Source organism: Acomys russatus, chromosome 24 (assembly GCF_903995435.1).
Source record: "Acomys russatus chromosome 24, mAcoRus1.1, whole genome shotgun sequence".
Lineage (NCBI taxonomy): Eukaryota > Metazoa > Chordata > Mammalia > Rodentia > Muridae > Acomys > Acomys russatus.
The window spans coordinates 53,696,196-53,710,222 of record NC_067160.1 but is presented as its reverse complement, the minus strand read 5'-3'; the positions used below and the strand labels follow the sequence as shown (position 1 = coordinate 53,710,222).

At 52.9% G+C, this 14,027-nt stretch overlaps 1 protein-coding gene across 5 annotated transcripts in view; it reads left to right on the top strand.

Annotated features, from left to right (window-relative positions):
* Positions 1–14,027, top strand: part of Rapgef1 (Rap guanine nucleotide exchange factor 1) — a 119,814-nt gene that overhangs the window by 79,375 nt on the left and 26,412 nt on the right. For 2 of the 5 annotated variants that reach the window (XM_051166139.1, XM_051166138.1), the window contains 6 exons: positions 440–592; positions 1,032–1,152; positions 1,496–1,679; positions 3,355–3,834; positions 8,357–8,559; positions 10,427–10,582. In XM_051166139.1, coding sequence (XP_051022096.1) covers positions 440–592; positions 1,032–1,152; positions 1,496–1,679; positions 3,355–3,834; positions 8,357–8,559; positions 10,427–10,582 — 1,297 coding nt within the window. The remainder of the gene's footprint in view (positions 1–439; positions 593–1,031; positions 1,153–1,495; positions 1,680–3,354; positions 3,835–8,356; positions 8,560–10,426; positions 10,583–14,027) is intronic. The other 3 variants (XM_051166142.1, XM_051166141.1, XM_051166140.1) reach the window with 2 other exon arrangements.

Genomic DNA, 14,027 nt, shown 5'->3' with positions numbered 1-14,027 from the left:
GGGAGGCAGGGTGGGCAGTGAGGGGAATGGAGAGGCTGTGGGCAGCCCTGGTCCCTTTCTAGTGATGAGTTCTGGTGAGTACCTGGTGCTTTAGCCCGCCTCTACCTGCCCAAGTACTGGGATTACAGGTGTGCACCACCAGGCCTGGTGGGTTTTGTTTTGTTTTTTTAATAGTAACTCAGTCAATGGGATGTTGATATGTGAGCAAACTCCAAGGCCAGTAGAGTAGTGTTTTGCTGAGGGACGACCTTGTGGGCAACCGTACTATTTTGCACTGGTTTCAAGTACTGGCCCATGTTAAGTATACCTGGTAGCTGGTCAGTAGTGGAAATCCATGGGAGCCCCAGGACTTGCATGGGGCTCCTCAGGCCCATCATCTCTTTAGTCCCCATCACTCTCAGTAGCTGTGTGTGATCCCTAGTTCTTTCCATCTTTCCAGCCAGCCTGAGCTCCCTCTGACAGACCGAGAAATGGAGATCCTGAACAAGACGACAGGTGTGTCACCATCCACCGAACTGCTCCCAGACTCCATTAGTGAAGAGGTTGCGCCCCCCAAGCCCCCTTTACCTGGAATCCGGGTGGTTGATAACAGGTAATTGTAAACTCTTTGAGGGGATTTTTTCCCCAGTGTGGGGAGGAGCTGGTAGACTGAACGAAAAGGATAAAGTGTGCTTGGCTATGACATAGGACGTCAGTCTCTTAAATGCTCTGGTGGCTTGGCACTGTTAGGAAAGACTGTCTCTGAAGGTGGCCAGGCTCTGGCCCTGGGCCGTCACAGGCTCTGTGTTCTTACAGCTTGCCTTAGGTCTCTATCCAGTGAAAGCAGGCATGATTTACTGTGGAAGGAAAAGAACCTTTTTGGTTCCGGTCTTCTGGCATTAGTAGAGTGATTGGCAAGAGGAGAACAGGAGGCAGGTAACGGGTGGAGATTAGGTGTGGAAAGAGCTTCACTCATGTCCTGTTGCCCGAAACCATTCGGAAGCATTCTTGTTTGCCATGTACAGCTTGCCTGCATGTTCTGTCTCTTCTAGTCCACCAGCACTGCCGCCCAAGAAGAGGCAGTCAGCTCCATCCCCTACCCGAGTGGCTGTGGTAGCCCCTATGAGCCGAGCTACCAGCGGCTCCAGTTTGCCTGTTGGAATCAACAGGCAGGTAATGCACTCCTGTTCTCTTTTGGGGCGGGCGATGGAATTGGGGTTTGGATGTAGAGTCCTAAAGCTGAGTCGCCTGGTAGTCTTTACACCCACTATTAGTCATATCCATAACCACCACCACAACCACCACCACCCCCCGTCCCCCACCCGCCCCGCCCCCTGTGACATATGCAGTAGAGTAACGTGGACATCTCCCAAGGACACGCCCACTCCTCCAGCTTCTTCCTTGCCTCATCCTGATCCTGCAGTGACATCAGAGAGGCCTCTGAGCTAGGCAGGGGTTTCTGAGTCTCTGCTGCCTCCCACCAGGATGACTGAAGTTGCTTTTCCTTCTTCCCAAGGACTTTGATGTTGACTGTTACACCCAGAGGCGCCTGTCGGGAGGCAGCCGCTCCTGTGGTGGTGAGTCTCCTCGCCTGTCCCCCTGCAGCAGCACCGGCAAGCTCAGCCGGTCAGACGAGCAGCTGTCCTCCCTAGACAGGGATAGCGGGCAGTGCTCGAGGAACACAAGCTGTGAAACACTAGGTAAGCCATCACAGCCTTCCTCCTTCCTCTAAGGTTCCCCAGGCTCCTTCGATTCTGGCCCTGAGCCAGCCTCAGTTTCCCCATATACAAAATGAAGATGCTATCTGCTCTGGAAGAGCCTGAAAAGTCTATGAAATAACAGTGCAGTCACACAGCAGGCAGCCTGGCAGTGGACAGCTGTCTCAGCCCACACGCTTGCTTCTATGTGGGAGGGAGCTTCCAAGGGTGTCGACAGAGCATGAAAGCATCAAATAGCCCCCCCTATCTGGTCAGACACTACTGACCAAGGTTGCAGGACCATTTGGCAGGAGCTTGCTGGTACCAGCCTGTTTGTGTCCTGGGAACTAGATCCTTCTCCCTCCTAAGAAGGTGTCCTAAGCACAAAGGAGGACTTGCTGACCAGGCTCCTGTCTGAGGGGCTAACCTGCAAAGAATTAGCTGCTGGTAGTCTGGAGCCACTGTTGGAGTCACTAGTGGGGATGAGAGGACATTGTTCTTCTGATGGGATAGCCTGTAGCTAGTGAAGGTCACTTATGGGTGTTGGTACATGGACAGACTCTGAGGCCAAGGACATGCTGTTTTCTTAGGTACCATAAAAAAGGAGCAGAAGAGGGCGCTTTTTAGCCCTGCACTTGGGAGGCAGAGGTAAAAGGATTTTTATGAGCTTCAGGCCAGCCTGGTCTATAGAGAATTTCAAGCCAGCCAGGGCTACATAGTCCATGTCTCAAAGACAAACAAAAAAAAAGTGGGGAATGGCTCAGCGGTTAAGAGCACTGACTACTCTTCAAGAAGTCCTGAGTTCAGTTCCCATAGTGGCTCATAATCATCTGTAATGGAATCTGATTCTCTAGCTGGGTGTGGTGGTGCACACCTTTAATCCCAGCACTTCTGTGTTCCAGGCCAGCCTGGTCTACTGAGTCTAGAACAGCCAAGGCTACACTGAGAAACTCTGTTTCGGGGGTGGGGGTGGGGATAGGGTTCTAGGGAAAAGGACAGTAGCTCTGAGTTGTTATTTTTCATGATTATTTTCCATTTCTCTTCAGTAATCAAGTCTATTTTTAGGATTTATATATGAGTGCTCTATTTGCATGTACACCTGCACCAGAAGAGGGCACCAGATCTCATTACAGATGATTGTGAGCCACCATGTGGTTGCTGGGAATTGAACTCAGGACCTCTGGAAGAGCAGACAGTGCTCTTAACCACTGAGCCATCTCTCCGGCCCAGTATCTTTTATTTTTTTAAATACCCAAGTTGTAAAATGTAATAAGATGCTGGGGATATAGCTTGGTGATAGAATATATGCTCACACTCTGGGTTCTATCCCCAAAAGCACCAGAAAAGGAAAGACACATATTCTATGTGTCTGTTTGAGCATGTCTGTGTAAGCGTGTCTGTCTGTGTGTGTCTATGTGTGTGTGAGTGTGTCTGTGCATATGTTTGTGGCTGTATGTGGATCTGTGTGTGACCATGTATAAAAGTACAAAGACATAGAGAGCAGCATAGCCAGCAGCATCTCCCGCCTCCTTAACTTGTACACTTCGTGGCAGATAAAGAATAGCCAGGTAAGAAGAAGCCCATAGGAGAGATCAGGCACACACCATGTCCTCTGCGAGGGAGACGGAGCAGAGCAGCTGCCTCGCAGCTAATGGGTATTTTCCTGTGTGGTTTGCAGATCACTATGACCCCGACTATGAATTCCTCCAACAAGACCTCTCCAACGCAGACCAGACCCCTCCACAGGCGGCCTGCAGCCTCAGCCCACTACCGGAGTCCCTGGGGGAGTCTGGGCCTCCGTTACTTGGCCATCCTTTCCAGCTGCCTCTGGGCAGCTGTCCCCAGCAGGAGGGGCAGAAGACAGACACTCCACCTGCCCTTCCTGAGAAGAAGCGCAGGAGTGCAGCCTCCCAGACCACGGACAGCTCTGGCTGCAGGGTGTCCTATGAGCGGCACCCCTCACAGTATGACAACATCTCAGAAGATGACCTGCAGAACTCAGTCCAGCCCATGCCCTACACGCCCTTTGCTGCTGTCCCTCCCTTTCAGCAGAGAGCTTCCACAGCGCCTGTTGAGTTTGTGGGAGATTTCAGTGCTCCTGAGTCAGCGGGTGACCCAGAAAAGCCACCTCCTCTACCAGAGAAGAAAAACAAACACAGTAAGTGCCACAGTGTGTAACCCTCTGTGTTCTGCTCAGCCCAACACGGGACCAAAGGCAAGCCTGTGCCTCATTCTTTCATGTAGGATAAGGCTCATAGGTCCATGTGGGTGTTTCCAGGGCCTGATCCTATCACTGTTATTGATGGTCCTCAAAAGTCTGGTTAGCTCATCTCTCCTTTGTGGTCTTGAAATTACAGGCCTGATGCTCCCAGGTGTCTCCTATAGATCCCATCCATTGACCCTTGTGACCTGAACACACAGTGGCACAGGGTCATGGCACACAGAGCAGCACTGCTGTGGTATCGCATGAAGTGGACATGTGTATAAGCAGAGCCTGTCTAGCCCCCGGAGGGATGTCCTGCGTATAGACAGGGTGCTCGCAGTGACCTAGATCAGAGCTTGCTGCCTGGAGGGCTGAGGTCAGTGCCTGGACTGGATGTTTTAGTAGATAGATCTTATTAGGCTGGCTGGATCTGGGAGGCGGAATGTTTGTATTTAGATAGTTTCCAGCTGCAAGTTTGCCATAGCATTACTAAGGGACATTCTGGACATTCCATCTTTTCTCCTCCCTCCCCAACTGTTCCACATGGGAAACTTGCAGGCCACACTGCCCCACCCTCTCCCTCGCCTCAGCAACACTGTTCTCAGATTTTCCCTTGCAGACTAGATGTCCCTTTCTGATGTGTGTGGCCACATCAGCTGCACAGCTTCACAGTCCCCTCACCCTGGTACAATCCAGCACGAACACCTAGCACTGGACATTGCACTGAGGGCTCCCACTCCCAGAGGAAGACCTGCCTCACTCAGCCCAGAGAGCCATCCCAGGACCAGAGAGAGCAGCCTAGTGTTTAACCACACTCCCCACACCCAAGACATCTGACCGCTTTGTCACGGCCTTGGTAGGGTGGTCCCCAGCTAGAGAGAGAACTGCTCGGCAAACTAATGATGTCATTCCACGTGTCCTGTAAGCTGGCTTGCTACAGACTGAGCTCTGCTGTGAAAAGACAAGGCAGTTGGGAGCAGATCTCTCTGTGTCTCCGTCCACCCACCTTGCCAGAGCACCATTAGCACTGGGGGCACCCTCTTTCCCATCAAGGGAGCCCCGTGGACTAGGTGTGGAACAGGACTGTGTCTGTTAAACTGTACCAGATAAATGGGAAGCCTCCCCCTGCTTGTGGCTCTTAGAACAGGTGTGGGCCAGCACCTTCAAGCAGAGCCTGCTGAGAGAGTAGTGGCAGACAGACGGGAGAGAGGCCATTACTTATGTTCATCTCAAGTCTCAAGTGGCTGAAATGGTCTCCGGTGGCATGAGAAGTGACTAAAGCTCTGTCCTGCTGTGACTAGAGCACTTTCTCTTGCAGATTCCTTAGGACAGCCAAGGGCTCAAGGTGATGGCTCTGAGCAGCGAAAGCTTATGTAGTTGGTTTTCCAGGCAAGGTCTCAGAGCTGCCGACGAGAGGCAGTATGGGGTTCAAGCCTGCCTGGGTCTGAGTATACCCAAGCCCACATGGAAAGCCTCTGCCCTCCATCCTTAAGACCTGCTGTGTTTTCAGCAGAGGTCTTTTTTTTTTTTTTTTTTTTTTTAAACTCCCATGCGGGGTCCTTTTTCTGTGTTTAGTGAAAAAGCCCCAAACTTGAAGCACCCTGAGCTCAGTTCTGGTCCAGAGTCTGCCCTTCACTCCCTGAAGGGACCATTGGAGAGTCCCACCTGTGAGTGGGGGAGAGGCCTCACAGAACTGTTTTGGGAGAAAGAATGAGTGAACGTCATCCCTTGTGTTTGGCACCTCTAAAGCAAGCTCATACATGGGCAGTTCTGATGCCATCAAGTCTTCACTGAGAGGGGTGCCCCAACATCATGATGTGCCCGGCTCTCCTTGTTAAGAGTAGCTCTGAGGACTGCCAGGTACTGATGTTCCCAGAGCCCATATCTGAAGAAGTGCCTGCAGCCAAGCATTCCCCACTTTGCTGGCTGCTCTGGCATCTGAGGCACTGCCCAATATGGAAAGGGACTGTCGTCCAGTCCTGGGAGGGTGAGCCACACTGCTGTTCTTTCGTGTGTAGCTCACAGGTCTCTACCAGGACCTCAGCATCTGGAGTCCCTAAAGGCCTGGGCACATTGGGTAGAGGGGGTTGCTTGGCCCTTCTGGAAAGCCAGTCGTGGGGTTGAGATCACCCCTAAGCTGTGACTGAACATGGATACTGCAGCACCACTGTGGGGCTGGAGGAGCAGGGGGAGCACTCCTCTTCCATGTTCAGCCATGGGGAACATAGCCATGTTCTGTCAGTGTACAACAGAACCAACAAGCTCTCTTGTATTCTGTGAAATAAACATGGCTGCCTGCCTTTCAGCAAGAACACCAGGAAGAGCTGCCAAGAGAGCACCTTTGCCAACACCCTAGGGCCACATGGCTGCCAGGGAGAAATAGACTCCTGCCTCAGGCTGCCTTCCTCTGCCTTCTGAGCCCCCAACCCTGGATATCAGAAAAATATTCATACTGCAGAACATATGCTCCTAGCACTTGGGGTGTGCCCTAAGGAGAAAGTATCTGCCTGGGAGAGGCTAAAGGCTGCTGTCCATGTGTCAGCCACACATTGACTTAGATCCTCTGGTCCTAAGCCCAGGGTCCTTGACTTCATAGCTGTCGTTTTTGCGCTCTCTCTCGCTCGTGCTCTCTCTCTCTCTCTCTCTCTCTCTCTCTCTCTCTCTCTCTCTCTCTCTCTCTGAGTGGATTGATACTCAGTCCTAACTAGGTGTTAAAGGGCTAACAATGTCCTCTCTACCAGTCCTTCAGTGTGTGTGGGTGGTCCCAGTGCCCAGGGTAGAGATGGGTCTGCACACAGATGAAAGGCCAGCCTTGACTCCCCTCAGATGTCAGAGCAGCGTTCAAGTCCTAGGCAAAGTGCTCCTTCCCTTTTCCAGAACCCTCTAGCTCTGTGGACAGTAGGGCCCAGGTAACTCAGAGACAAAGCACATGTTGACTCACCATGTGAGGCTGGCAGCCCTGCACCTGCTGTGTGGAGAGGTGCCTGCAAGAATGAGATCATGAGATGTGACAGCTGAGCTTTGGCTCTCTGGCTTCTCAACTCCCCAGGCACATGAGGTCCCTGCTGAGGCCGAGGTTGGCCCACCAGGTGGACAGGTTATGATAGACAGCTTAGCTGGGGGACATCACTTAGTCTCCATGAGCAAGAATGGTGGGAGCAGGGGTGAGAAGATGTGTCAGCCAGCATTTGTGTGCTTCCTCCTTCACCCTCCATCCCTCTTTCTGGTCTGGCCTGTGTCCCTTCAGCTAGGAAGGAAGCCCAGCTAACAAATCCCTAGAGATGTTTGCTGGGAACGCGTTTCATTCACCCAGGCTACAAATGTTTGTGGAGTCAGGCGTGGCTCCCGCCCTGCTACAGCTTCCTTCCTGGCAGGGAAGGCGGTAAATCCCGCTCCATCTGCTTCTTCCCTGCTCTGTTCCGCATCACTGTCTCCCCACCACAGCGCCCTTATATTCCTGATCTTCACTAAATAGGCTTAGAGTCATTTCACGTTACCGCAGGAGGCCCAGATACTCCCAAGAGGAGCCTGCTGTGGGTGGACCCTGTGCTGGGGTAGAGCCTGTTGCAGGCGGCCTCTCTGGGGCTGCCCAGCCTCCCTCTCCTGATCTTTTGTGTGCTGTGCCCTGCCCACCCTTGCCACTTTCCCTAGTCTTGGGCCTTTGTATCACCTGTGGAGTAGAGTAGAAGGCTTTGTCCTGTCCTCACATCATCCTTAGGTAGTTTAAAGTCGTACCCCACAGCCACACTTTTTCTTTCTCTGTGGGGCTACTACACCATACCTGTGCGTGTGTATATTCTGCTGACCCAAAGAGAGTATGAGCCCCGTAAGGCAAAGGATTCACCTTGCTGATCCTGCGCACTCCCAGCACCTGTGCCCGTGCCTACACGTATAGTACTGCATGCTCAATAAACAGTGAGTGAGGAAAGGCCGCAGACTGCTACATACAAACTATAGGAAGAGTTGAGAGGGACCTGGGTGGGAAGACTATGGATGGGGAGCCCCTGGGCACAGGAGCCCTATGTGTGTTCATTATCTGGCACAAGAGAAGATAGCCAAGGGCAAGCTGAGGCTGAACAGTCCTGCAGAACCTCAGGTACTGCTGAGCATGGAAACCCCCGACACCTGCAGGAAGGGAGCAGAGTGCCCCTTGCACTTATTTTAACAGAACCTTGTTTGTAGAGCTGTTTTAGGCTCACAACACTGAATGGAAAGTACAGAAATTTCCCATATTCATAGCCTCCCCAATGCCGATACCCCGGCAGAGTGGGAACCTAACCGACAGTCATCACACTCAGAGCCCGCCGCGCTCTGAATAAGACCAGCTGGGCGATGACACGTGTCTGTCTTCATAATGGCACCCAGAGTAACATCCCTGCTCTGTGAGGCCCCGAGCTCTACCTGAGCGTGAGGGCTGGTGGGGGTGGCTCTGTGGGCTCCGCTCTGGTGAGAGAACAGCAGCCCCCTCTGTCCACAGTGCTGGCCTACATGCAGCTGCTGGAGGACTACTCAGAGCCGCAGCCCTCCATGTTCTACCAGACGCCGCAGAGTGAGCACATCTACCAGCAGAAGAACAAGATGCTCATGGAGGTCTACGGCTTCAGCGACTCCTTCTGCGCTAGCGACTCCACACAGGAGCTGGCCCCTCCACCCGCCTTGCCCCCCAAGCAGCGGCAGCTGGTAAGCAGTTCCCCATCTGCGTCCTTGTCTCTGCAGCAGGTGACTAGAGCTTCCGGTCCTGGCAGGCCTCCAAGAAGTGGAGACCCTGGTCTTAGGTGTGTTCAAGTCCCTGTGTCCCATTTGGTGCCTCCATTTCCTTCCTGGATGCTCAGCAGCAGCCTGTCCCCCACACTGCTGTCCTCCCACCCTGGGCACAAAGACTTGTGCTCAGAATGTGTGATCACTCTGCTGACAGTCTCTTGTGCCCTCCCTTGCTTCTTTGCTCTAACATAGACCTCACAGACAGGAGGGACTCAATCACACACAGAGCGCTGTCTGTGTGCGGCCATCTGTGGACTTGACTTTCCATAATGGGCCTAACTGTATGGAGTGACTTCCACCCCATCCCTGGCTAGCGACGGCCCCTTGGGAGCAAGTTCCATTGAAGCGGGATGGCTCCAGACAGAGCCACTTTGTGCTGCAAAGCCAGCGGTATCCTTCCCTCACCTCTGTGATGGATCTTCAGCTCGCGCGCGCACCAGGGGGCGGCAGAGCACTGAACCGCAGCTCTTCCAGCCTTATTCTCAGCTGGGTTCAGGATCAGATTCTCTGGGCCAGCCAAACTCTGCAGAGGGGAGGTCTTAACCTTTGCAGAGCTGTGTGGGCCACTTTGGCGCCTTGCTGGCCAATCCAGTTTCTGGCAAGAGACTTGGGTGCCCTTTTCTGTGTGTTGTGAGAGGAGGAAGTGAGCCCTGTAGTGCCTACTAGAGCTTAGCCTAGCACACACATGCAGGAGCTGTTCAGCTTTCCCAGGCCATAGCCAGCCAGCCAAGCAGGCACTTGCTTCTCCTAAGAAGCTCTGTGCTGTAGGAGGTAACCTCTTCTAGAGAGGAAAGGTTAAGCTGGGAACTGGGAGCCTGGGGGTCCAGCCCTGTCCATGGTGCTAATGGGAACCGATGCCACTCAGCAGTTGTTTCGCAGGTTATCTTTGTGGAAGTACAAAAGCTGGCCTAGGAAGGACTGCTGACCAGTCCTTACTGAGGTTACTCCTCCATGGCCCGTGGGTTTCCCTGGGCACCTCTGTACTGGGAAGTCCATAGACTGTGAACAACTGGAAGCAGATTCCTCACATGCATGTGGAACAGAACCATTCCAAAGATGGGAGACAGCCTGACCCACCATGCAGCAGAGTGAGGAGAGACCAGCCAGTTAGGGACCTCCCAGGCAGGGTGAGGTGCACAGGGTCCTCACCACAGTTTCATGCACAGCTGCGCATAAAGAGAGGCTGGGGACTAGAACTTATCCCCAGGCCACAGCTATCCAAAGCCCACTCCAGGTGAGCCCTGACCTACCACTGACCGGCTGTGCCAGCTGCTGCTTGCACACACATACGGGAGCCGTGCATATCTTGTATACAAATGTGGTAGCAGCAGCTACACTTCTTCACACGGAGTGATAGACAGGACCTCATTTGACCCTCCCCCGAATGTACACGGAAGGTGCAAGAGTTCCTCATAGTTTTCAGATGATGACTCTGACCACTGAGCTCTCTAAGAAGTGCCAGCAGGTGTTCTCCAAGGGGCCCAGATTCAAGCACAGGTAGACTGACCCGGGCCTGAGCTCTGAGGCCAAAGTGACTTCCCAGGTCTACCCAACTCTGAAGAGCTCAGGGCCTGGAGCAGCCCAAGTCTGCATGGTCTCGGCCCACTTGGCCTCTGAAAGTTTGCTTTAGACTCTGCCATAAGACAGAGTAGCAGGGCCCCTCATTTAGACGGCCTCTGGGGAGCCAGGCAGCCATCCCCTGCAGGACACCCCTCAGCTGTACTGCCCATGCTGACGGTTCTCTACTCTCTCCTCCTCCCTGCCTTCCCTTTCACCCTCTGCCCAGCAGGCCTCCTATGCTGCTTCTTCCTTCTCTGTCTCCTACTGTGTCCAGCAAACTAAAGTGGCCTTCACCCCCGAGGACGGCAGTGCCGCTCAGGGCCTCAGTGTATCCGTGTCTAACTCCTTTCTCAACCGGCACGGCAGCTTGCCTGTGCCCTCGGTGAGTCACTCCCCGCTGCTCTTCCTCACTTGAAGCCTCTGCCTCCAGGATGCTGCTGCCACCTGTCACTAGCCCTGTCCTTCTGCAGATCCCTGCCTGTCCACAGGAAAGAATCCAAATGCTTGGTTCCTCGGGCCTTGGGGACTGTGGTTGGGGGTGGTATGGGAGTGGAGGTATGGGCTGTCCTGTCTGGACACTGGTACAGAGCACAGCCATTTCTGCTTTTGTGTCCTGCCCTCCCATGGGCCTGGGCTGCAATTAAGAGGGTTTGGTCCTCATATAGGAAGCAGGCAGACAGGTAACCAGGTGCAGGAGTGACAGTGGTTCAGTGTGCCTGTGGCTTACAGCAGTGACCCTTCTTCGTCTTTGCTCAGGACTCAGCTTAGGAGAGTGGTGTGCATGCAGATATCTTTGGGACCTGAGCGGGGACAGTTGGGCTAGTTTGTCACCACTGTCAGGCTGGTTTGGGCTTGTTCTTGTAGCAGCTGCCGGCTTCCAAGGCAACAAAACAAATGAAAAAGTGTCAGGTGCCCTGCAGCCTGAGCGCAAAACTGATGCAGGGTCACCACATGGGATCACAAGGATCCCTGGCTGGGGGGTAAGGGGAGGAGACCCTGCTCCTGAGGGGCAGTATTGCCTGTCACCCTGACACAAGCCAGTGTGGGGAGGGCTCACCAGTGTGTAGATAGCTCGGGAGTGACACAGAAGAAAGCCCTGCTTTCTGGAGTCTTCATCTGCCCCAGAGCCAAAGCAACCACCTTTACTTACTCCTGTGACCTTCTCAGGTGAAAAAGAAGAGCCAAGTTCACTTCCCTTGAAAGCAGCTTGAGCTCAAATATTGACATCTCCCTGGATCTCAGAGTGATTGAGAGAGCTGTAGCAATCACATGAAGCCCCGTGTGAAGCCGGGTCACTGCCCATCTGGTCTTGTCCTGCCTCTCATCCTGTGCTCAGGAGTAGAGCGGATGACTTCAACCACCCAGTGCCCATCTCACCCAGTGAAAAGCTTGGATAGGTGACCATAAAACTTGCCCAGGTCCCCAGTTTGGTTTTTGTTTCCTGTCTGCCTTTGTCTAGAGTTTGCAGTTCAATGCCCAGGGCCTGCAGGGGAGCCTTGTAGTGTAGAATCTCTCCTTCTCAAGGGCTCAGCAGTGCTGTGATGTGGGACAGGCTGAGTCACCTCTGCCCTACGACACAGATAGCCTAGTTCCTCAGAAGGCATCTCTAGCAAGCTCCCTCCACCAACCTTGCACAACCTTGGTTTTAGACAGTCCTGGCCCTTGGCTATTAATGCACACGCACAGGCGTGCACACACATACACACCCTTGGGAATTCTCCTTATTCCTTCTGAACTGTTAGCAGAGAACTGTAGGTGACCTGGACTGTGTGCTACAGAACTGCAGACCAGAGCATTTTCTTAGGTTTGGGTCGGCATGTGTCACACTTGTGGAATGTTGAGGCAGCTTACATTATTAGCTACAGCTCCAAGAGAGAGTCCAAGGGGCCACACTAAAAGGATATGTTGTTTCAGTGAAAGGAAAGAGCCTCAAGCACATGAGTGGAGGCTTACATGCTTGGCGTGTGTCAGCTGACAGGCAGAGCCCCATGCAGTGATCAAGAGACTTGGCAGCTCTTTCACAGTCTCTGGTTAAGTCTAAGATAAACTTAGACACAGGGTTCCACACTGCAGTCAGAACACATGTGGCTTAGCTACAAGAAGGATGGAAATGGGTGCCCCTATACCTGAAAGGGACGCAGTCAAATGAGCTGAGAGAAACTAGGCTAAGGTGTGAATGACAGCAGGAGCCACAGTTAGAAAGACATGGGGAGAAAGAGAAGTTGATCGGTAGCTTAAAGGACAGTTGTGTCTCAGAGACAAATGACAAGGAAACATGTTTCAAACCCAAGGCCTTGCTTCACGGATGGTAGCCAGGAAGCCCAGCAGTCTTTCTGAAGAGCCATCTAGAGCATTAGCAAAGGGACCGAGGTCACAGGCCCAGTGATCAGTGACAGAACCAGCCATCCCAAGTTTCCCCAGGACCACACCCAGTAAGAACCAGTCCCAGCTTCCTTTGTTGAGCAGGGCCCTAAGTGTTGGCTGAGCCTGGGAGTTGGTCTCTAGGTGGGCTGTAGCCTGCCCACAGCCTCCCATGCTTTCCTGATGTGAGTATTGCTCCCAAAGATTTGAACAGCAGCCAAGAAAATTGTGTCTTCAGAGTCATTTAAACTTGCCTGACAGAAAAGGTGCTGAAAAACATGAGGCTGAGACTAAAGCATGAGGATGGGAAGGAATGGCCTTTGCTGGCCCTCCTGACCACGGCTCATCGCGCCGCAGGCCTGCCCTGTGCATGCACTTGAGATGTATCCTCCTGGCCTTCCAAAGCTACCAAGCTACCTGAGCCCTCAGGGTGGCACATCTTCTGTCCTAGACTCCCTCCATGGCTTTCTAGGTTCTGTCACTCTGTGGGCTCCTTGGTGTGTCCTCATTGTAGCTCAGCTATGGAACTTCCTACCTTCCTACCAGCTCTCTCCTCACCTATGTCCTGGCCATCTGGTTGTGTGTCTCTTCTCTATCCTGAACAATGAATTTGGTCCATATTTACATTGTCCTTGAGCAGTAGTGACAGCATTGAGACTCTGACCACGAGGATGCCCAGTCCCTCTGGATACTGCGGAGTAGGCAGTAGAGAATCACCTCTCCCTTTCCCCAGACTGTCTTGTGCCCCCTTTCTTTTTTTAATTTGTTTTTCAAGACAGGGTCTCTATGTATAGCCTTGGCTGTCCAGGACTCACTTTGTAGACCATGCTGGCCTCGAACTCACAGAGATCCACCTGCCTCTGCTTCCCGAGTGCTGGGATTAAAGGCGTGCGCCACCACGCCCAGCTCATGCCCCCTTTCTTTACTAGCACCCATTCCAGATGCTGCCATCAACAAGAAACCTGTTAGGGTGCTAGACTATTGGCAGGTTTCTTTCCCATCCAATTCTGGATACATAAAACAGCTCACTGGTTCCACTTTGAGAGGTTAGGTTTAAATCCCATAGTGATGTTTATGACTTAAAACAAAAATCTTTGGCATGTGAAAGCTAAGTGTATCTAGGCACAGTGGTTCTTGCCTTGGCGGAGGTAGCTCTGAGTTTGAGGCCAGCCTGGTCTACAGAGCAAGTTCTAGGACACCCATGGTTCCACAGAGAGACCCTGTCTTAAACCCTTCACCCCACCCCACCCCCAAAAAAGAAAGCTACATGTATATTGTCATGGACCTCAGTGTTCTGAAAAGGGTGTAAAGCAGCTGTTCTCTCTTTTCTCTGAGCAGTTGGATCCAGGTTTAGGGGCATCACACATGTGTCCTTCACAGAACGCCCAGGCCTCATATAAGCACAGCTTCTGTGCTGTGGCCATAGATACTCCGGAGCCACCCCCTGAGATGCAGGGCTGGATCGT